The 23,810-nt window shown below is 46.6% G+C and overlaps 2 protein-coding genes and 1 long non-coding RNA gene across 3 annotated transcripts; all 3 read left to right on the forward strand.

Moving 5' to 3' along the window:
* Nucleotides 1-726: 726 nt before the first annotated feature.
* Nucleotides 727-12,042, forward strand: LOC134565417 (uncharacterized). The gene is made up of 2 exons (XR_010083907.1): nucleotides 727-1,247; nucleotides 6,385-12,042. It is a non-coding gene; the product is annotated as an uncharacterized LOC134565417 (long non-coding RNA).
* Nucleotides 12,043-15,714: 3,672 nt separating this feature from the next.
* Nucleotides 15,715-21,778, forward strand: LOC134565403 (zinc finger protein OZF-like). Its single transcript, XM_063424978.1, has 3 exons — nucleotides 15,715-15,915; nucleotides 18,000-18,078; nucleotides 18,265-21,778. The coding sequence occupies exons 2-3, from the start codon at nucleotides 18,027-18,029 to the stop codon at nucleotides 19,347-19,349; spliced, it is 1,137 nt and encodes a 378-aa protein (XP_063281048.1). The 5' UTR covers nucleotides 15,715-15,915; nucleotides 18,000-18,026; the 3' UTR covers nucleotides 19,350-21,778.
* LOC134565408 (collagen alpha-1(III) chain-like) lies at nucleotides 15,716-17,206 on the forward strand. The gene is made up of 2 exons (XM_063424982.1): nucleotides 15,716-15,912; nucleotides 16,941-17,206. The coding sequence occupies exons 1-2, from the start codon at nucleotides 15,716-15,718 to the stop codon at nucleotides 17,122-17,124; spliced, it is 381 nt and encodes a 126-aa protein (XP_063281052.1). The 3' UTR covers nucleotides 17,125-17,206.
* Nucleotides 21,779-23,810: the final 2,032 nt, after the last annotated feature.

The raw sequence follows: 23,810 nt of genomic DNA on the forward strand, positions 1-23,810 counted from the left end.
AGGATTTAAAAGCTGCTTTTCCGAAGAGAACTCTGCATCCAGCGCTTGGTTTGTGTGTTTGAGCTCTGTTTCGGTTTCTGTTTTTGTAGCAAGCATAGAAGCTACTGCAGAAACTGCTGCATTTTCCAGCACTGGATGAGATTCTGCTGCCATTGGAGATTTATATGGCTGCTGCAGCAAGAGCAAAGGTGTTGCTGATTATTTGCTTCTTTTCCCTGTCAAAGCTGTAAAGAACTAAAAGCTTGGTTTTACTGAGAGAACACTGCATTCTGTTCTCGGTTTGTGTGCTTGGGCTCTTTTATGGCAATTTTTGGCTGATTTTTGGGGCAATTTTGGGGTGTTTTTTGAGGCAATTTTGGTGTTTCAGAGTGTGCCAAAGAAAATTACGGGGTGATTTTTGGGGCGACTTTGGGCTGGTTTTGGGGGCAATTTTGAGGGTTCTTGGGGTGATTTTTGGGGCGATTTTTTTCAACTTTAGGGCAATTTTGTGGGTTTTTTAGGTTGAATGTCACCATTGGGTCAGATGTGACATACATACACAATCAGGATAACAATGACATCTCCTTCTTTATTCTGCATGTTTTCCAGTTTATATACTCTTAACAAAGTGTGATCTTAAGTCATTGACTACATCACAATAACTTATTAAATTCATTGGTACAAAGTAATTAGCGTCAATATACTTGGCAAAAGTTTTGCAACAAGTTAATAAGGCAGGTACGTATACATGTTTACTTATGCATGTAGTCTAACTACAAAAATCCCTCATGTATCTTTTAAAATCAGTGTCTTAGGGTGATGTAATGATGTTTGTATCCTCAATCGTCTGTTTGGTTTGTGCTGGATATTGCATTCTGTGCCTTTAAGACTGGGTCTGGCAGCAGAGGAGGAGGGGGAGAAGCACCCAGTTTGTTTTCAGAGACTGCACTACGTATTCCACATTCCGGTCTGGAGTGTTGTCTGCTACACGGACAAGCGGTGGTGGGCACAGAGATTTTTTTTTTTCCCCTTTTCTTTTTCATTAGTTAGTTTAGCTAGCTGAGGCACAAAAGCTTTGATGGACTGTTTTTCTCTGCTTTTCCTGGAACTGTTTGAACCTGCTCTGGACTGGAGACCCGGGGGAGCACCGGGGGCTTGTGCCTGGGACCCACCGGGGCAGACCCTTCACAGCAGCTTTTCCCAGCACCGGAGGGACTGAGAACAGAGCAACCACCTACAGCAGAGACTTTCTCTGAATTTGTCATCTGGTATTGTTCAATTTATTGTGCTGGGGAGTACTCTACCTATCAATAAACAGGTTTCTTTCCACTTCTCTCAGAGGAAGTCTTTCCCGAATCGGCTGGGGGAGGGGCCACGTGGGTTTGCTTTCTGGGGTGGGGGTGAGAGGGACCCTTTGGAGGTTTTTCTCCCAAATTTTTCCCTAAACCAGGACAATCAATTTCCATGCTGACAGCCTTGTATTCTTCCTTGCTCTGGATACACTCGGATTTCATCAATTGCTGTTTCTTCTACTAACTCAGTTTTGCTTGCAGGCCAGCTGCCAAGCCCCTCCACAGTTGCTGAAGCTCATTTTTGGGTGATTTTGGGGTGACTTTGGAGTGGGTTTTAGGGTGATTTTGAGGAGTTTGGGGTTGGTTTTTGGGGCTATTCTGGGGGTGATTTTTGGTTGATTGTTTGGGAAACTTTGGGTGGGTTTGAGGGTGATTTGGGGTAATTTTCAGGGTTTTTTTGGTGCAGTTTGGTGGTTTTTTGGGGTTGTTTTGGGAGGTTTTGTTGCAATTCTGGGGATTTTAGGGGATGCTAAAGCTGATTTTGTGGAGATTTTGTGTGATATAGAATGTTTTTAAGGCAAATTTTGGTGTGATTTTTGGGGCAATTTTGGGGTGATTTTGAGGCAATTTTGGGGTGATTAACATCTGCTCAAACAACATTAGCAGTATATCTTTTGTTTCCCAAGGAAAGGCACACAAAGTCACTTGGCCTTGCCTTGCCTTTAAGTACCATTCCTAGTCTTTCCAATCCTGCCCTTGCTTTGTTTGCCTTGCCTATGTCTGCCTTACGTGGCCCTACCTGAAATTTCCTTGCTTTTCTTTGCCTTGCCTCCATGCAAGCAAGGCAATGCAAACCATGTATAGGCAGTTTTAGGCAAGTCAAGGGAGAGGTAGGCAAGGCCGGAGAAGTGAGGTGAAAGCAAATGGAGTGGTAGGCAAGAGAAGGCCCAGAAGTTGTAGGCAAGGCTGAGGATAGGATGCTATGCCCAATCATGAGTAAGCCAAGCAGAAACAAAGTACTAGGCAAGTCCCTGGAAGAAGACAGTAGGCAGGTCAAGGGTGGGTGTTGCCCTGTTTTTTCTGAGATTTTTTAAAGCCTTCTACTTGCTTATAAGATGGAGTCAGTTCTTTAGTTACTGTACAATATTAAGGGTCAGTTTTTCACTTTCTCACACTTTGAAACATAAACAACCTTTCTTGTTTTTGTTCACTGTCCTTTGCTTACATATTTCTAGCCTGAAAATAATGTTGGTTGGCAGCTGGTCTGGCCAGTGGGGTGAAGGGATAGTAACCCCACAAGCGAATCCACTACCAGACCCACAAAATTATAAAATGAAAAGAAATAAACAGGCTGGGTCCCTTTTTCTGGGGAGTAGCTTTTCACTGCAGACCTCTGCCTCCATGTTGTTGTTTTTGTGTTCCGGTCAACAGGTGGGGCATGGGCATGCATGAGAATGCAAGGCTAGAGGGTGTTAGAAGGGCAAGGCAAGGAAACTATTGGGTTGCCAAGGCTCGGCAGGTGAGAGGTACATTTAAGGATTGCTGGTATTGGAAAGCATCCAGGACAGAATACTCTATCCAGCCTTGATCTCACTTGGGCCGTCTCTAATCTGCACCTAAAACACTTGGGCTACCTGCTTTCCTTTGTATGCAAAAGAACTGTCATTCTGGTGCCAGAGCCCAAGGGCAAAATGTGACTTGCCTGTCCAAAATTCAAGATATGTACTGGTTGGTGCCAGACAAAAGCTGCCCAGACAGATGAGCCTGGCAGCATGCATCCTCCCCTGGACTTCCCCTCATGTGATCCTGAAACACTAGAGATACATGAAAGCTTTGATAATTGTAGGAGGAGCAGACAGAACATGTAAAGGCTGGGAAAAGTCACTAAAAAGAGGTCTTGAAATCCAGGTGTGGGAGGGATGAGCAAGGTAAGGGAGGGATTCAAGGGCAAGGCAAGTAGTAGTTTTGCAAGACAAATAGTAGTTTTGCAAGGCAAGCCAATGCAAGTGCTCAAAGGAGAAAGGCAAGGCCAGACCTGAAAAAAAGGGTAAGGAAATCAGGTGGGGGCCATGGGTGAGCAAGTCAATCCAAGGCAGAGGAAAAAAAGCTTATGTGTGTGTGCAGGGTTTTGTACTGGGGTGTCTGGGGTACATGTGGGTGTGTGTGCAGGGGAGGGGGGTAGTGCGTCCCTCACCTAGTTTCAGTGGTCAGTTCCTTTTGGTGGAGGTTGGTACTGAGGGATTGATTAGGTACCTACCTTATAGTGTCCACTCAAGACAGATGAGTGGCGAACCAGGGGGTCTGTGAAGAGTCCACAGGGAAGGAACACTGAAAATCTCACCAGTCAATGTGATTTCTGGCGAGTAAACCTGAGAGGACACCCATGGAGAGTAGCACAGGTGAAGCCAGGTCCTGGCAAAAGGGGTGATGTTTTGAAATATCTCCAAAGAATCACGTGTGAAAATCATGAGAATCATTCTCCCAGAGGTAATTAAGCACAATCCGTGCCCAGAGAGGCAATAAGGGGAATTGAGAAGGGTTCTCAGCAACAGGGGACAGATGATGTTGGTATGTTGGGAAAGGACTGGTTGAAGTGGAATGTGGAGGTTAAGGCAAGTAGCAGCAGAAAAGATGTATCCTCAAAATTTGTCAGCTGATCCAGGGCCAGCTGCAGGGGGCTGAGTCTGGACACTGGCAGGATGGAGACTGGCTCTAGTATACAGTGTATGGCAAAAAGGGTGAGTACAAAGAGGAGGAGCAAGGCATACTGGGGAAATGAGGATTATATGTGGAATGATTAGGATTTTCTTTTAAGGAATTTGTTTGGGGCACTGGAGAAACAAATGATTTTGAGATCAAAATGCAAGAATGAGCACCTACAGGCAGTAGCAGGGGTGGGTGCTAGCGGAATGGCAGACTAAGGCCGTAGATGTACTGGTTAGAAACATACAGCAAGTGTATGTAAGAAGCTATGAAGAAAAGGTGAAGGCAAAGGTCATGGCAGAGTTCTTACTGCAGCAGAGGTATAAACCACAGGGACCAAAGGAACCCTCAGGACAGAAGGCATGGAATTAGCCACAAGGACATGGCAAAGGCATTCCCTCCTCAGCAGGGGAGAGCGGACCCAAACAGCCTCTTTCGAAGGAACCAGTGCCCTATCTGCAGGAGCACTGAAAGCGAGACTGTCCGCAGAAACAACTGGATCCTCAGGAGGAGGAAGTCCAGTGATTAAAGGAGATGGATTCTTAGGGGTGTCAGGGCTTCCCATAATACCACAGACCCACCACTCTGGAGCCCTTGATAATATTTAGGGTGGGTCTGCACCGGGAGGAGGTGTTTCCTGATAGACACAGGGGCCTCTCGATTCACTTCAAATTTTATCCTTAAAGGGAAAAATTGTCAAGATCTTTAATTATTCAGATGGTAAGTGGAAAAGAGGCGTCAATGTGTTTATTCAACCACGATTAGTACATGTGAGGGTTAGGTTTGAAATGTATGAATTTCTGTTTGTTCCTACTTGTAATTATAAGTTACTGGGAAGGCATTTGCTGGCTTAGGAATGCAAAATGACATTGTAAAAAGTGATAGAGAAGCTAACACTATTGGAAATTCGAGACAAATGTCTGAGAAGGTGTATGCTACAGTAAACCCAGAAGTGTGGGCAGTCCTAAGGAAATCTGTAAAATGAACTATGGAGTCTCTCCAAACTACTTTAAGCAACAAGGACAAGTGATGCCTAAAAAGCAATACCCTCTTTTCAAGGAAGGGAAAGAGGGGCTTACAGCCTGTTAGTGAGTCCCTGTTAAAGGCAGGTTTTTTGGACCCATGCATGCCTCCCTATAATGCTTCTGTCTAGTTAAAAAACTGTATGAATGGACACCAGAAGAAATGCAGAATATCAAAGTGTAGGGGAAAAAAGAAAAAAAAAACCCACAGATTAACTGAAGTTTCCACCTTAGCCCTTCCAGACAGGGGAAAAAATTGAATTATATGTGGACATTAAACAGGACCATACTAAAAAGATTTTAGTATGGGAACACATTTGAACACTGTAGCCTGTTGCTTACTTTTCTAAGATGTTAGACCAAATGGTCTGGAGGCTGGCCTTATTGTCTGCAGCATTGCACAACCATGGCTTTAACGGTAACTGAAGCCTGTAAACTGATGACAGGAGAATGTTTTATTATTAAAGTCTCACATCAAATTAAAGTTTTGCGAACTGAAAAAGCCACTAAATGGATGTCCAGTATCAGTTATTACAGTCTCAAACTCATTTAACAGATCAGAAAGATATAGGATTAACTAGTGGGGAAGGGTTTAACCCAGCCTCCTGTTTAAACAGTCCTGGAGAAGGGGCTGGGAAGGAACCCATTACTGCATTCAAGTGATAGATCTCCAGATCCAGGCTAGGAAATATTTACGAAACATTCCCTGGACTAAGGGAGAAAATGTGTTTATTACCAAGTCTTCAGGGCTAATAGAAGGGAAGTGAGTTACAGGAGATTCTATTATTAAGGGAAGGGAATTAGAAGAAGGGAGGATGTTGCTGTCCACATGGCCAGCTCAGACAGGGGAGCTGTGTGTGCTTGCAACAGCCTGGGAATCGACATTCTTACTGATTCCAAGTATGCATGTGGAGTAGTACGTGCATTTAGAAAACTGTCTGAGGAAAGACGTTTATTATTATTTGCTTTGCTCTCAGAGCCAGTCTTAAAGGCACAGAACTCGATATACAGCACAGACAGCACGGACGACGGGGGATACAAGCATCATAAAGGCACCCTAGGACATTACTTCAGGAAAACAATGGATCCTCCATACCCCTGACATCACCAGAGCTTGTGTTGGGTAGGAAAAAAATGAATGGAGAAATAAAGAAACACCTTTTGAAGATGGTAATAAAAACTAAGATGCCACAGGGCAGGCTTTTGCCATTGACTTTGGCATGAATGAGGGCCAGACCCAGAAGAGAGATTCCGTATTTTCCTTTGAATAATTGTTTGTTATTCTTTACCTAGGTAATTTTCAGCCTACTGAGGGATGTTGATAAGTGATGTATATTTAAAACAATATATGGCCAGGATACTGTCTCTTATGAAATCTCTTTCAACAGGAAGCTCAGCTGGCACAGCCCACTGCCTTTGGACTTTGCTGTTCGTAACATCCAACCTGGGGATTTAGGGCTGGTTAAGGAGTAAAAAGAAGCACCACTGGTGGCAAAGTGGCATGGACCTTTCCAAGTGTCAGTGACCACAGAAACAGCTGTCAAGACAGTTGAACACAGGTGGACCTATCACACTCTCGTCATGGTCTCCAAGGCCCTGGAGACTTGAACATCTTATCTGGAAGAGAAGGACAGGAGGCCATGACTGACACTGCAGGAGTGGTCTGGAGCAGCAGCCAGTGCGTCGACATTTAGAGTGGCACCATGTGCCTACAGACTGTTTGCTGAAATAGTCTGTATGAGCATCCCTCCTTTAGAATCTCCCCACCCCATGGGGCTACTACTTGCTGTTGTTTTCTTTAACTTAAGTGGCTTCTGTGCCTTCACTCACCACAAGTGGTATGTAAAACAAGGTGAAAATTTGTCTAGGTCGTTAAAATACATTATTAGAATATTTTCTTTATTAATTCTACTTTTATATTGTCAGCTAAGTTTAGGCCAGGAGTGAAAGAATCAATTTGCAGCCTTAGGAGAAGAAGTAGCAAGAGTTTTTAACCTTAGCAATTGCTGGATCCAGGGAGAGCCAGGAGGATCTGAAGAGTGGCCATGAATGGCTAGCTCAGTTGAACCTAAATGGTGGCTCAACACCCTAACTGAGGTCCATAATGGGACAGAATTTAGGGACAAAGAAAGAAGTCCATGGCCACTTCGTTATTCTGAAACAGGCACTTATTGCCGAAATAGGATGAGGGGATCTCTATAGGAGAAGTGTTTGTGAATTGACTTTATCTTTGGGTTGAAACAATTGTGTTTGGACTCCCAATTATCCTCCTTACAATTGTTCCAAATATCAAAGTAAATGCAATCAAATGCCTGTTAAGCTAATGGTAGCTGGGTAAGGTGTTCCTACCATAATTAATGAAAAGATTTTGAAGACTGTAAAGCAGTGGGGAGGGACAAGGGGTTTTTTGGACCACCTATTCTTAAGCTGTCCCCAAGAAAATTTCACAAGTAGAGCACATGTTGTTTGTGATTATCAGTGGAAATGGCAACACCAGAATGAAACTTGAATCCTGTTTAATGAGTTCTGGTCCAAATCCGAACAAACAGCTTGCAGATGTAAATGTAGATGGGAACCCCATGTGGGAGTTTGGAAATGCAAATAATGTGTCCCTTATGGTGAGGCAACTGTTGTTGGAGGACCATTAGGACCAGAAAACAAGCTGTATTTTGAGCCACCAATTGATGACAAAGGGTAGGAAGGCCCCTTTGCTAATGGAACATGGGCTTTGAAAGGACATTATTGGATTTGGGGCCAACGCTTATTGCAGGTTACTTTCAAATTGCTCAAGGATATGTTATAGGGGGCATATTAGACCGTTGTCCTTTTTACTCACACAAGTTCAGGGAAATCATTTAGGAATCAAAACCTACGATGTTTAAGTAGAGAAAACCAATCAATTGATGCAGTACTGGCTGGAGGGAGCACCCCAGAATGGGGAAAATGTCAATGGCCACCAGAAAGAATTATACTGCACTATGGACTAGCCACTTGGAATCCTTATGAATTAATATCAGATGCCAGAGAACCCATTTATAATTTGAATGGGATAATTAGGTTACAAGCTGTCTTTGAAACAATAACCAACCAGACAGCTACAGCTCTTGACCTTCTTGCTGACCAATCCACTCAAATGAAGAATGCAATATTTCAACATTGGACGGTATTAGATTATTTATTAACAGAAAATGGAGGAGTTTGTGGCAAATTAAATGATTCAGACTGCTGCTGGCAAAGAGATGGCAACAGAAAATTGATCAAAAAAAAATAACAGTGGAAATAAAGTTACCTCATGTACCTGTCCAAGTGTGGAAAAGATGGGAATGAGACATATTTTCATGGTTACCTCGCAATCTGTGGGTTAAATGAATACAATTCCTCTTCTTATGTACTAAAGCAACTCTAACCCTTTTACCATGCATGACACCTTGCTGAGTTCAACTCTTTCAGCAGGTGATCAAGGGGATGCAGGTAGTAGACACGCCTATGGATACAGAAATGAATACAAAAGGATGGAAAATTATGTCACTGGAAACACATGAAAAAGCAAAGGAGACCCAGGAAGAAAATCTTTTACCAATATGGTTTAAAAAAAAGGTAATTATGGTCTGTAAAGACAAATACAAAGAAAATAAAAGGAGGAGGGATTGGAAGGAATAAGATTAATGTGTCTTTACAAACAGACGGTGTGAATCTACTTTTAGACAAGGCCAGGAACTTCTAGACAGTGAAGTAACGGAAGAAACTCTTAGGTCTAGAAACTGTTACTAAGCAACACAGATTGTTGCTCAGCCAAGGCCATGTTAAATTCCTGAACCCAGAGCAAGAGAAGAGAAACTTCATAGAATTAGGAAGAGTTTCTTTTTCTTTCTTTTATATAACAGAAGTGAGAGTGCATATTAGAGTGGGGCATAGAGTAGGCAATTCAGGAAGTCTCTACCTTCTGATTACTTCAACCAGTGAGGAAAAGGAAGAGGGTGATGCAGTGGAGAACTCAGTATAAAAAGGGGGCTTTATCCACCAACCATTTGGGAGACCTGATGGGAAATGCCCCCATGGCCTCTCCCTTTATTCAAATAAGGTTACAGGACTCTTCTAACAGGACTCTTGGACATAAACTTCTGCCATTGTGCATTAATTTTTCTAACAGCAGCTATCTGCCACGGGGTCTTCGTGCGCCCCCACAGCCCTCCAGTCCCCTGGCAGCTCCCCTGCCCGGGACTGCCCGCAGCACTCCGTTCCCTCCCCAGAGCTGCCTGTGGGCTACAGAGCCTTCTCACTACTGGCACCAGCAGGGCCAGGGTCCCCTCTTGACAGCAGTCGAGAGGTTGCAGAGCAGGCAGCTGCGGAACCATCAACCATTTTACGCTACGCGGTGCTGCCTCCTCCGTCTTTCCATCGCCCCTTTTGCTGGTCCCACGGCTGTGCACTCACGGGTGCACCCCGGCTCTGCCCAGCTCTCAGCAGGCCTGGCCGTCGGTGCACCAAGCATTGCGCCGTGGGCTGCGGGGCAGGCGGGCTGGGCTGGTGTGGCTGTGGTAGCACCAGGAGAGGAACCCCGAGGCAGGGCTGTGAGTGGCAATGCACTGTGCATTTCTGCTTCCTGTTGTGATAAATGAATATGATTCGTGCTAATTAAATTGTAACTAGATCAATATTTTAGAAAATAGTGGTTAGTAAAGGAAAAGTATATGTGGTTAGTGTTACAAAGCAGATGGGCCCCCTTTTGCAGAAGTTTCATGAGAAAATAAGATAACAGGATGTAGCTGAGGTAAGTAAAATCCCAAAACCGAATAGGCTTTGGGATAATTAGAGAATTGACCTTGGAAAGAGTGAAGTTGGCATGATTCCAGGTATGGAATCTAAGTTGTGCTTTTATTTATGATATAATGAGGCTTATTTTTGGAATATAATGCTTCCTTATACAACACAAAGCTTAAAGCACATGTGCAACCTGTAAGCCTATCTAGAGGACAGCAAAGAAGATGACAGCCTTTGTCGGAAAGACCACCAAAAACGGCCAAGAGGCTCCCCCCCAACAATGAGTGGAGCATGCGCTATGAAGTGTAGTGATGTAGATTTCAAGAATGGAAAATAGGAGATTTACGGAAAGTATTAATGAATATGTATTAGCATAACAGTATATAAGCGTAGTTTGGATTACTCTGTTTCGTACATGAGGAGGGAGATGGTCCCTCTTGGTACCCCAATTGGTTTTGCTTATGCCTTATCAGAACCTTAATCAGACTTAATTAACCACTGCCAAGTTTACTTTGTATATGCTTGTATTCATCTCAATTAAAACTGCTGCTAAAATCTAATTTTGTTGTTTATGGGACTTCATTCATAACACTGTTGCTCATCGGCGGCCCAGCAGGTGTCATGTGACCCAGCGGAGCAGCAAGGCCAGCTGGGCAGTGCACAGCCAGGCGTGCAGTGTGTGGCAGCCGCAGCGAGGGGCTTCTGACACTGCCAGTGCGCGTGGTGAGAGTGGAGCTAGGGCAGTGAGGGGTGGCTGCCTTTGCAGAGCCCTCCCTGCCACGCCTGGCCGATTCTGGTGAACCCGTGGCCCCGCAGCAGCGTAGACCGTCAGGCGTGGAGAGCGCGCTTGGTGCCTTGCCAGCTACTCCAGCTGAGCGCTACACTCCCCCGCAGCGTTTTCCCACCTGTCCTCAGGAGACGTAAAGGACACTGAATTTGCAGGTTGGCTGTCAATGGGAGCAACTTCCCTCCATTTTTTCTCCCGCAATTCAGCTACCTTGTGGTACATGCAGTGGTGCTGAACAGGGGTGGTTTGGCACAGACGCTGGCAGAGGTGGTGCAAGAGCTCAAGGCAAGGAGCTTTCAGTGGTGTGTGTGAGTGTGAAAAACATGGTTCACCTTTGTTAAAATTCTGAAAGTTTAATAATAAAAATCAGACAATAAGAGACAAAAAAGAGCAAAAGTTACAGACGTCTGGGTGCCTGGCATTTCCATCTCAAGGCACCCCTTGCAACCAAAGGATCTTCCCTTTAAAACCATAAGCTATTGCATATTCATAAATCTTATACATGATTCAAATATGCTTTTTGACTCTGGATATTTTCTGCTTAGTCTCAGCTTTTCTCCCCCATCCCCCTGTAAATCACTTCTTCCCGTCACTCCACAAAGTCTCAAATTCCCTGATAATGGAGGCAATAAATTCTCTCTTTTGGGATTTTAGTACCTGCTGCTGTTATCTCTATCCAGATAGGATGATGTGAAGAATTTAATTGTCTTCTTTATTTCTTGAGGTAGTTACGTGGCCTGTTGGTGAATTAAGTGTAGCAGTTTATATGTGTGAAAAACAAGGTGCACTTTTTTGGTAAAATTTAAAAATTTTAATAAAAAGACAATAGAAGACGGAGATAGTATAGCAAAGGATTAACGGCAGGGTGCTTGGCACTGAGCTAAGAGCACACTTACTATTTTTGGAAATATTCCTTAATATATCTTTTAAATTACATTAGTTTTGTTGAATATTTATAGACTATTATGCATATTTATACTTTTCTATAAACTAGATTACTAGATATTTCAGGAACTATTTAGTATGGCCATTTTTTGAGTCTGCCTTTTTACAGCATGCATGTTTCTTGGCTGTAGTTTTAGTCTGTTCTTTTCATCACTTTTAGTTTGGGCCTTTTTTCAGATGGCAGATGCTGATAGTTAGCATATTAGTAGCAGGGTCTTTATCATATGTTTACTGGATGTTATCTTGACTAAACAGACAGTTCATGCATAACTATATTAGCAACCACTACTACTGTGTCTAAGTTTTGTTAATAGCAGAAATAAAAGCAAAGTTATTTTAATATTATACATATAGCATTTATCTTAATATTTGTGAAAAGCCAATTTTATAATATGTATTTATAACATATGGCATTCTGAAAAAAGTGGTGGGTCTTCGTATGTTCCTCAATTCTTAACAAAAATTAAGTCAACAAACCCCTGAAAATAGGTTTTGCAAAACATCGGATTTTTTTTCCTACTATTAGTAGAGACAAACATAGTCACCTTGTCTTTAAGAAAGTAAAGGTTACCTATTTTTTGTCAAGAGTATCAAGTGCTTTTGATCAGCACTTGTGTGCATCCATTAGCCTTGTTCTTCTTTGGAGAACTTTGGCAATACTCAGATGATCTGTGCAGGCTGTAGACTGCAGCGGTGGACTTCAAGGCTTCCAGCTGAAAGGAGATGCTGTCCACATTTTAGATTTTTCTTTGTCTGAACCTTCAAGGTCCAAGGCTTTCAAGCAGTTTGAAGAGCTCCAAAATAAGACATGAACATGTACCTAACTGGTTCCATGATGCACACCTTTTTCACGAGTTCTATCAACTGACAATCGCCATCTGCGTTCCATGAGGCCCAGCTAGATCACATCAGAGCCTTGTTTCCATGAGGTTCCGTTACCTTACTAGAGTCTCCTGAGCTCCATGAGGCCCCACTGTGTCATATTGGAGCACTGGTGCCATGAGGTTCCATACCTTCACTTATGGTATCTTTGATTCAATGAGGCTTCTCTGAGTCACATTAGAGTCTTGGTTCCATTGAGTTCCATAACTGTGGGAAATAAGAAAAGCCTTACAGAATAAGGACCTCTTTCACCTTTGTAAAATCCTGTTCACTTCTGTTCACCAGAAAGCACTCTGGGAAGGGTTCAGCTGCAGGTCGGATGGCCAGAGAGTGGTCACTTCATGCATGAGGCAGTGATCAGCTGGGGAGACACATGGACACCACATGATCAGAGAGCTGACTGGGTCAAGGGACGCATCAACAGCAACACCACAGTGGCAGGCAGCCAATGCATGATTGTTTGGGTTAAGTTTTGGTTAAGTTTGGGTGAAGTTTCGAGTACAAAAAGGCTCGATTTATTACAATAAACAATCTTCTTCAGAGCAAGAAAGGAGCTCCATGTGTCTTTGTTCCCCATGGCTACAGTTTAGATTTGGGGTTCACCCCCTGAAAAACACCGACTCACCCATGTGGTACTGACAATTGGTCTGAATTTAGGCTTCAGGCTCTGCCAGTGTCTGTGTGAAGGGCAGACGAGCAACTTTCTCATTCTGGCCTGAGAAAATCTTAAGGAGGAATTCGAACAAACCTTGGGAAGTGAGAAACTATCGGCAGGTGGTGTTTTTCCAATGTTTACTGGCAAGATTGTTGACAAAGGGTGTAGACTCTAATAACCAATCATGTCTTTGTACCGAACTACTCTATAAAAGGAGAACTTAGACGAATAAAGTTTGGTCTCATTTTCACCATCATATCGAGAGACATATTGTTATTTCTGTGCCGTCAGAAAATCATAACAACACACCCAGAACTCTAAAACCAGTATGGACCTGTATGAACCAGCATCAACCAGTATGGACCAACACAGACCAGTATAGACTGGTATGAGCCAGTATAGACCAATATGAACCAGTACAGACCAGTAAGGGGTCTCCCAGTATCTCCCAGTCCACTTTTAACCCTTCCCAGTGCCCTCCCAGTATAAACCAGTAACCCCAAACTCCCCTTTAACTCTTTTTTATGTCCTTCAAACCCTTCCCAGTCCAAACCAGTGCCTTTCCAGTCCCTCCCAGTATAAACCAGAACAAACCAATACACACCAGTCCTCTCCCAGTGCTCCCAGTGCTCACCAGGTTCAATCCTGACAGATTGGCCACCCAGGATGGCTCTGGTCAAGGACAGCACTTGGGTGGGTGGCATCCCCTGTGAGGCAGGTAAATACCAGTTCAAACCAGTATACACCAGTATAGCCTCAGTAAATCCCAGTTTCATCTCAGTAACTCCCAGTACCATTAGGGGCTACATCTGGGCACGGGGTGGCCCCTGCTGGCCAGGTGAGGACCATGCCCAGTCCAAACCAGTATAAACCACTATAGCCCAAGTAAATCCCAGTCCCGTCCCAATTCCCTCCCAGCCCAGTAACCCCCCAGAGACTTCCCAGTTCATCCCAGTAACTCCCACTGACCTCCCAGCATGGCCCAGTGACCCTCCCAGTTCAAACCGGTGACCCCCAGGATAAACCAGTATAGTCCACTGACCTCCCAATATGGGCCAGTAACATCCCAGCGACCTCCCAGTCCATCCCAGTCCCAAACCAGTATAAATCAGCCCCAAACCAGTACAAGACCCGTATAAAATACAGTATAAACCAATATAAAATACCCTTCAACCACTATTTATCCCTTCTTTTAATCCTTTAGTCTTCTCCCAGTCCTTCCCAATCCCCTCCCAGTATAAACCAGTACAAACCAGCTGGTACTGCCTCAGTTTCTCCTCCCGCTGCTGGTGTCGGGCAGAGTCCGGGGGGTGGAGCTTGAGCTGCCTGTGCTGGGACAGGGAACTGGGATGGACTGGGAGGGGACTGGGATAAACTGGGAGGGACTGGGATGATTACTGGGCCATACTGGGAAGCATTGGGTGGTTTGTGGGAGTTCATGGGATAAACGGGGAAGTCCCTGTGGGGCTAGTGGGCCATACTAAGAGGCACTGGGAGGGGAGTGGAAGTGACTGGGAAGTTACGGGTAGTTACTGGTGGGCACTGGGGGTCATTGGAAGGAAGGGGGTCATTTAGTCCCATTGGGACTAAATGGGAGGGACTGGGATGTGACTGTGAGGGACTGGTGGCAACTGGAACATACTGGGAAAGGGTTTGTGGGCAGTGGATGGGACTGGGATGTACTGGGAGGAACTGGGAAGTTACTGGTGGACACTGGGGGGTACTGGGAGCCACTGGAAGGAGACTGGGAGTAACTGGAAGGGAACTGGGAGGTACTGGGAGGGGAAACTGGGAGCACTGGGATAAACTGGGGGGGACTCATTGAGACCTGAAAAGACTGGGAAGAGACTGGGGAGGACTGGAAGGTACTGGAAGATACTAGAGGGTACTGGGAGGGAACTGAGAGGGACTGGAAAGCACTAGGGAAGAACTGGGAAGGGACTGGAGGGGACTAGGATGAACTGGGATGAACTGGGAACGGACTGGAGGTGACTAGGAAGGGAACTGTGGTAAACTGGGATGATACTGGGTGCACTGGGAGGCACTGGTGGCAACTGGGATGGTCTGGGAAGGGGTTTGTGAGCACGGGAGGGGACTGGGAGAGACTGGAATATACTTGGAGCTACTGGAAGGAGACGAGGATCAATGAGAGAAACTGGGAGGGACTGGGGGGATCTGGGAACGCTGGGATGTGACTGGGAGCAACTGGGAATTGGTTTGTGTGGACTGGAAGGGACTGGAACATACTGGGGCATACTGGGAAGTTACGGGCGGTAACTGGTGGCACTGGGAGGACACTGGGAGTAACTGGGAGGGACTGGGAAGCACTGGGAGAGAACTGGGAGGGGATTCATGGGGACTGCGATGGACTGGGAGGGGACTGGGAAGTTACTGGGCGATTAGTGGTGGGCACTGGGGGGTACTGGGAAGGAACTGAGAGGGCACTGGAAGGCACTGGGAACAGTGGGCGGTTACTGGGATGAACTGGGAGGGCACTGGGGGATAGGGGGGACCCTCCGGACCCGGCCGGTTCCATTCCCGCGGGGAGGAGCTGTTGCCTTACCATTTCCTCTGCTCGGCGCGGGGCGCCCGGGACCTGCTGGCGACACCCGGCGGACCCCAGGGACGCCGATCCCGATGAGATGCCCGGCGACACCCGGCGGACCCCAAGGACCCCGATCCCGATGAGATGCCCGGCGACACCCGGCGGACCCCAGGGCCCCCGATCCCGGTGAGATCCGCACCGGCACCGGCAGCCAGCGGAGCGGCGCGGGGGCTGCCGGGAATGGCGGCGCCGCGGGGCGCGCTGGGACACGCCGGGAGCCGGCCCGTTCAATCGCCCAGAGCAGGCCTCAGTGCTCGCGGGGAGCAGCGCGGGGCGATGAGGTGGTGAGGGGGAAAACGCGCTGTGTGTGTGTGTTTGTCAGGAAAATTAATCCACGATGCCAGAGCTTTATGTCCAAAAAAGGAGACAGAGGAGTCCTGCAACTTTTTTTCGAATAAAGGGAGAGGCCATGGAGCATTTTGCATGGAGTCTCTCAAATGGTTGGAGCACGCAGCCTCCCTTTTATCTGAAGGTCCCTGCTTCATCACCCTCTTCCTTTTCCCCATGGCTGAGGTGATTGGAAGGTACAGACTTCCAGAATCGCCTGCTCTATGCCCCCCCTCCCAAATATGCACCCCCTCTTTCGTTATATAAAAGAAAGGAAAACCTGTTCATTATTTGACTAAGTCTTTGTTCCGTTGCTCTGGGTTCAGGAATTTAAAACTGCCTTGGCTGAGCAACAGTCTATGTTGATCAGTAACATTCTCTAGAGCTAACAGCTTCTTCTGTTACTTCCTGTAAAATTAGTTCCCTTATCTGAATCTATTGCTTTCACAATCCCATCTCTTGGCATTATTTCTTCGAAAAATTCTTCAATAACTGATCCAGTGATTCCTGAAGCAGCTGGAAATAATTCTGGCCACCTGTTAGCTGACATGCTATTACCAGAAGATATTTAAACCTTCCCACTCGGGACATTCTGGTAAAATCCACTTGACATCTTTGGAAGGGACACACAGCCCATGGCCTCCCTCCTCTGGCAAGTTTCTTTGTAACTTGGTGTCTTGGGGATTTTTGTTATATCGTATAATTTTTGGAGTTTTTTGTTTTGTTTTGCGTCTGGGGTGGTCGGTGCTCCAGGCATATCACAATGAGTGGGAGCCAGGCTGGAGTTTTCGGAGAGCACTGGGGGCAGGGTGCCACAGCCGCTTTCCCTCCAGGCTGGCTGCTGGAGCGGCCACACCGCTGGCGTCTCTGACCAGGGATCCTGCTGCTTCTGTGGGTTCTGCCTGTTTCTTTCTGTTTATTTCCCATCGGCACCGTGACGGGGCACGCTGGCTTACTTCTCTGGTTCTCTGCTGCTTGGTAGCCCAGAGCGCCGTGGTGCCGCGCCCAGGAGCGGGAACACCCTGTTCTCCGCCGGGGCTGCCTCCAGTGCACAGCCCGGACCCCATGCACTGGACCCCGGCACCAGCCAGCGCCAGCAGGAAACTGCAACGAGCGACTCCCTGCGCAGCCACGCTGTTCTCTGCCGCTGCTTCAGAGCTTCTTGACAGACTGTAACCCGACACCCGGACACCCCACAGCTTCGGGCATGGCTTCGGAGTTTCTGCTGCCTCTTGCTTGCTGTCCCGGGTGAGCCCGCCCTGCCTTTCCAGCTTGCTGTTCCTGAGGTTCCTTTCGCTATCCAGAGAGGGCACCTGGACTGGCTGCCCCGGGGGTTTGCAAAGGAAACCCCTTTTCCATCCCTTGAGTTCACAATTGTAATTATTCCGAGAGAAGGGGGTCATATTCTCCATTCCAAGGGAGGTTCCCGCCTTCCTTAGCTGACACCTGTCTTTCAAACCTTGATGTTAGCACAAATCAAGCAACCTTCAACAGCTCATTTTGCCATACCAGAAATACAGAACATCTCGAGGAAGGCTTCTTGCCAATCCTCAAAAACTCCAAGGACTCCATAGAGTTGTTTTAATATTTGTAAGGCCAGAGCTTTTGGTATCCATTGTTTGGCATCCTCCAGCAGCCTGGAGGAGTGGAGGAGCCTGGAGATGAGCAGGGTCCAGGAAATGAAAGGGGTGCCAGGAGAGAGGTGAGCCCCGAGTGCCTGGAGTGGGGGAGCCTGGGACCCATGGGAGCCGAAGCAAAATTAAGGGAGAAGGGCCTTGTGGGACCCCTGAAACCCACTAGGCATCCCAAAGCAGGATCCCAGAGTAGAGGGATCCCCAGGATGCACGGGACCCCCAGCAACCCTGAGAAGGGGGATCCCACAACCTCAAAATGAGGAGATTAGAGAGAGGCTTTTTTGGGACTCACTCTTGATTATTGGAGGTTTTATGGACACCAGGCACCTGGTGATTTCTAGAGATGGACTTGGGCAGGAGGAACCCCCAACCCAAGGCACTCACACCTTTTTTATCCCCAAACTCAGGATTACCCATTCCCAAACCTTGGCCAGATGGAAAAGGAGGCTGTGAGGAAGAGGAATATATCCCAGGATACCCAGACAGGTGAGGAGGAAGTCACTGTCCCTTCCCCCCTCTCCTCTGCTCCATCTCCCAGCCCAGCATCACCCTTGACAGCAGGACAACCCCACAGCCGACACGGTCCTGCCAGGGATGGACTGCGGTGATCTCCTTCCCCTTCACCCTGGCAGAGAGGCAAATCCCATTCTCTCCTTGTCCTTCCTCCCCCAGACAAGGAGCTGAGGATGGAGACCAGGAAGGACAAATCCCTGCATCAGAACCTTGTGAAAGAGGCCATTTTGAGTGGCTCCATAGTGCAGGAATCCAACAGGGAGGAAAATCTCCAGAGATCCCACACAAGGAGGGACTCCAAACCCAGCCCAGGGAGCTGTGAGGAGGAAAGACCCACCCTGCACCAGGAAGGCAGCAGGAGCTTCAGCCAGAGCTCGGACCTGGCGCTCCCTGAGCAGCATCAAAGCAGGGAGAAGTCCTACAAGTGTTTGGAGTGTGGGAAGAGCTTCAACCACAGCTCCAACCTGATCCGCCACCGGAGGATCCACACTGGGGAGAGGCCCTACAACTGTAGGGAATGTGGGAAGAGCTTCAGCCGGAGCAACAACCTGGCCCGCCACGAGATGATCCACTATAACAAACAGCACCATGAGTGCACTGAATGTGGGAAGAGCTTCAAAGAGATACGCAAATGTATCCAGCACAAGAAAAACTGCAGTAAGGAACGGCCCTATAATTGTGGGGAATGTGGGAGGAACTTCAGCCAGAGATCCAACCTGATCCAGCACCAGAGGATCCACACCAGGGAACAGCCCAACATCTGTGGAGAATGTGGGAAGAGCTTCAGCCGGAGATCCAACCTGATCCGCCACAAGAAGATCCACACTGGGGAGAGGCTCCACAAATGTTCCAAGTGTGGGGAGAGCTTCAGCCAGCGCTCCCACCTGAATGCCCACAAGTGCGTTGACACCAGAGAACAGCCCAACAAGCATGAGGAACATGGGAAGAGCCTAAGGAAGATTCAACACCTCTCCAGCCACCCATTTGGGGAAACCAGGGAACCACCCAAGTGCTTGGTATGTAAGAAGACCTTCACGCAGAGTTGCCACCTGAAAGTCCACTGGCGCATCCACACTGGGCAACAGCCCTACGAGTGTAAGACATGTGGGAAGCGCTTCAGTGATCGCTCTAACCTCAACCACCACCAGAGGATCCACACTGGTGTGAGGCCCTACGAGTGTGAGAAATGTGAGAAGAGCTTCTCCAGGAAGTCTCACTTGACCCAGCACCAACAGAGCCACTAGAAGGGGAAGCCCCACAAGCTCCCTGACAGCGGGAAGATGTTGTCTGATGCTCCAACTTCATCACTTAAAGCCTCACCATTTCATTGCCATTTAGGAGGGGAATTTGGTTTTGTTTTTTGGAGATTGTTTGTTCTGGAGGATTTGATGGTTCTGGGGTATTTGGAAGAATTTTCTCCATAATTTTGTGTTTGAAAAGCCAAGAGGGATAGATCCATCACCTCAAAACCACTCAATCCCACTTAAAACTATTCAATCCTATCCCAAAATGGCTCAATCCCAGCCCAAAATTACTGAATTCCACAGTCCCTCAGGGTGGGCGGGGTTGGAAGGGGATTGGGTCAAGTGTGATGCAAATCAGGACGGGTGAGATGGGCATTTGCTGGGGCAGGATGGGTACGATGGGGATTGGGAGGGATGGAATAGGGGAAGTAGGGCTTGGGAAGGGGCTCTTGATGTCCGGGAGGGCTGGGATGGGTTTGTGTGGGGATTGGAAGAGTGAGGCAGGGTCTGGAATGAGACAGCTGAAGGTTGGGGATGATGAAGGGAGGAGGAACCCTGAGGCATTCTATGTTCCTGAAGGGATTTTGGGGCATCCCACATTTTGGAAGTGGTTTTGGGGTACTCCCCAATTCTTGTGGGGTTCCTGAGAGCAGCTCCATGGAGCCCAGTTTCCAGGGTGGTTGCCATGTGCATGAGCTCAGAGCTGTAGCCAGAGTTTATTGCCTTGGTGTTGGAGAGCAGAGAAATGGTGAATGGTCCCAGACATCTCTCGTGTGATTTGAGGGGGGAGGGCTGAGCAAGTTCTGCATGGGTGGGACAGTCACTGCCCCAGCCCCAGCCACTGCAGCCTCTGGTCCAGTCCCAGAGTGGCTCCCAAGCCCCTGGCACCCCAAAAACCCCATCTGTGAGAGGGACCAGAGCAGGTAAAGGCTGTGACATGGGTGTGACACTGACATGTCCCACAGCTCTGGAGCTCACAGTAGCTGAGATGGCACTTGATCCAAGGCTGTGGATATTTCTCTCCTTCTCTGTCTCCATCTCCATCTCCATCTCCATCTCCATCTCTATCTCTACCTCTGTCTGTCATCTCTCCCTGACTGTCTTCTCCTGACTTCCTTTCTTGAAACCTGGATAACTTGAAGTTGGATGGGTTAGAGTTTGCTGAGTCAGTGCTTTGTGAAGCGCCTTACCATAATTCCAGGTTTAATATAAGTTATAATTTAAGTTAAATACTATTCCTCTGTATATTTTTAAGTCATAGGTTGTAAGTTAGGTTAAATACTGTTAAGTGCTGTGCCTTTGCTAAATTGTTAAGTTTAAGGTGTAAGTTAAGATTAAGACAGAAGTTCTGTTAAGTTTGAGTGCTGTTAAGCTTTATGGCCATATTCCTTTTATACCTGCCTGTCGGGATACAAATCCCTCTGGGCCCCATCCACACAGGCCTAGGGCTGTTCAGAAATGTGAGGGCTGAATTAAAACCTTCAGTAACTGAAATACTTCAATCCACACAGACAGGAGGTAAAAATGCAAGTTTAGTTTTAAATAAGTAGAGAATATTTTAAGTGCCTTAAGCAAATAAGAAACTGTATTAGTAAGAAAAAGCCCTAAAGCCTAGTTTGAAGTTCAGTGGCAACACCTTTTACAGAGTTAACTAAGTTCTAGGCATAACAAAAACATAATGTAGCCTTGCTAGCATTCCTAGCTAGAATAGATAGAGTATGTAAGTAGAATTTGTGTAAGAAATTACGACCACTTTCGCACATCAATCTTAGATTCGGATAGGCCCAACAAGGCGGTAGTAGAATTATGTTTGTAACTGATTGGTTAAAAACAGAATAAAATACACTGCTTTGACAGTGCAAACCACCACCATGAATGGAACACAGATCACGAATGCTGTTGCTGCTGAGAGGCTGCTGCTTCTGCATGGGACTTGGAGACTTTATGCTAGAAGGCTTTCTGCATAATGGCATGAACTGTAACCACTCTGCCTTCATGAGACTGATTTTAGCTATGCAATACAGGACTTTTACAACTACCCAGCTTCTACGATCTCTATGAAGACCCCCTGCAATACTTGACACTTGCCCTCACTCTCCTTTTGTCACACACACCTAAACACATACGGACAGTTCTCAGTTTGTTTCTGGTTTGATTGCCTGGATTTTGTTTGGTTTTGTTGTTGCTTTGTTTCCTTGGTGTGCCTGAACTTTCCAGTCAGGAGTGGAGTGACTCTTGCTAGCAAACTCTGTTGTGCCTGTGCTCCTAATTGGTAATTTTTGTCAAATATGCTAATTTGCTAAAATTATAAAACTGTATTCACCCCATGGCGGGGTGGGCATTTTGTGGACATTTTCCATATCTGCCCCTTGGAGACTTCCAATAAAGATCAACCTTTATATTATCTCCAAAGGATGTTGTTTCATTTCTAAGGCCTTATGGCACCAGTTTTTCTGGCACCTCAGATGGGACTGGACCCAGCAGCCTCCCTCTGGACAAGAAACATCTTGCAAGGAATTCTTTCCTGCCAAAGACTTTTAAGAATTTCCCTGCAGTGGCCTGAGGGATGAGGAACCATGGTCCTGGGACCCCACAGGAGGTAACATAAAGGCAGCTCTTTATGTTGGGTAGTGTGAAATTGTGTATTATGTGTTCATGTATTTTCAGGAAAATCTGAGTTCTTAGGAACCAAATTGTGACATTTTACAGGATCCCACTTGTTTTGTAAGGTTCGTTAGGTCGCTTATTCTGTCCCAGCATGGTGTAAAGAGGGAATTTGCTTTTGAGTGGTTTCTTAAGGTTTTTTGGTTTTTTTCCTTTTGTCACGTTTTCCAGCCCCTCTACAGCCACAGTGGGCGAAGGCAGAGGCAGAGTCCAGCCCCGTGGAAAAGCTGATGTCACTTTTGTAGCTGAAAGCTGAGACCTTTCTTCTAAGCTTTAACATATGAATTAGGTAAACACTGGGTTGTCACAGCACAGCCGGTCTGTAGCTGGACGAGATAAATCTGGCCATAGCATAAACCTAATTCAGCTAGTCTTGTTTGTTCTAGAAAAGAAGTAGAACAAGTCCCCTGGGTGAACAACGATAGGATAGATTTGAACTCAAAACAGGAACCTCCCCCAATTATGTTCAATCTAAAGTGCACACATACCACTGGTCAAGGAGCTGGGCAGCACTAAGACCCAGACCAATCAGCTATCTAAACACAGGAAATTTAAACCCCCTATAAAAGAGGCGGCCATAATAAACTCAGTGCTGTTTGTTGAGCATGCTCAGTGAGTTCGTGTAATTTCTGTCTGCAGCTAATGGCCCTTAATGCAATACTGGGTGATTCATCAGTCTCCTATTTGCCAAACTCTTCTAAGAAGGATCTATTGGAATTTTGCAACGTGAGGAGACAGTTTAGGATGGTTTACTAAATTAAATTTTAAAAATAACTTCTCCTGCATCCCTGTGAATAAGAAAGGTCAAGGACTGATCAAAGGAAAGAAGGTAAAAATATTGACTAATTCTGAATATGCATGTAATGTTGTTGATGAAGTCATCTGGAAGGAAAGAGGACTGGCAACTCAATGCCAGTGCACAGTAATCATGGTCCATGGTCCAGCCTGTCCCATCCCCTTTGCACAGCTTCCTGCCCTCCAGCACATCCCCATTCCACCCAGTTTGGTCTTATCTATGAATTTACTGAGGGGGCCCTCAATCCCCTCGTCCAGATCATCAAGAGAGGCACAGAACAGGATCATCCCGGAAGACGCCAGACATCCCATGGAGCCAAATATTCCATCATGGCTGTTCCATCTCTGGGTGTTCTGGAGACTGTGCATGTCCCAATGGATCAGATTTTCTCCCTGACCCCAAACCTTCATATTCTGGATTCTATTCCCTAGTAAATGGGCACTTCTGCTCATTCCCATGACTGTGTGTGATGTGGTGATCCTGGTTGGATTCCTGGTGACCCCCAAATCTGTTGCATCCTTCTGGTCTCCATCCCTGAATGGGGATAAAATACAAGGAAAAGCTTCTGACTTGGGATAAAGGCAGGCAGAGATCCCTCATGGATTCTGGGCAAAAGGGACTCAACTGGTGAATGCTAGTTGGATTTATCCCCAGTCAAAAACAGAGCAGGAAAAATGAGAAGGAAAATAAATCTAAAGCACCTTTTCCCAACTCCTTACTCCTTCCCAAGTCCCAATTCTCTCCCTCCTCTCTCCCAGCAGCACAGGGAGACAGGAATGGGTGTCAGGGTCCACCTCAGAAAGAGGAGTCAGATCTTTCCCTCCTCCAATGTGAGTCCCATCCACAGGGTCAGTCATTCAGGAATTGCTCCCGTGTAGGACCCCACATGATCATAAATGCTACCAGACAAAGAGTGGTAAACTGAAGGCCCACATACTGCTATCCAGGTGATGTCACCTTTCAGAACATAGAAACCCAAAATGTTCTCATCGGGACCTCTA

The sequence above is a fragment of the Prinia subflava genome, unplaced genomic scaffold (genome assembly GCF_021018805.1).
Source record: "Prinia subflava isolate CZ2003 ecotype Zambia unplaced genomic scaffold, Cam_Psub_1.2 scaffold_47_NEW, whole genome shotgun sequence".
Classification (NCBI taxonomy): Eukaryota; Metazoa; Chordata; class Aves; order Passeriformes; family Cisticolidae; genus Prinia; species Prinia subflava.

Excerpts from the sequence above, each read along its gene's own strand:
- LOC134565408 (XM_063424982.1), top strand. The coding sequence starts at position 15,716 with ATGCCCGGCGACACCCGGCGGACCCCAGGGCCCCCGATCCCGGTGAGA. Across the intron at positions 15,913-16,940 it reads GAGCAGCGCGGGGCGATGAG|CCCAGAGCGCCGTGGTGCCG; the intron begins GTGGTGAGGGGG and ends GCTGCTTGGTAG.
- LOC134565403 (XM_063424978.1), top strand. The coding sequence starts at position 18,027 with ATGGAAAAGGAGGCTGTGAGGAAGAGGAATATATCCCAGGATACCCAG. Across the intron at positions 18,079-18,264 it reads ATCCCAGGATACCCAGACAG|ACAAGGAGCTGAGGATGGAG; the intron begins GTGAGGAGGAAG and ends TTCCTCCCCCAG.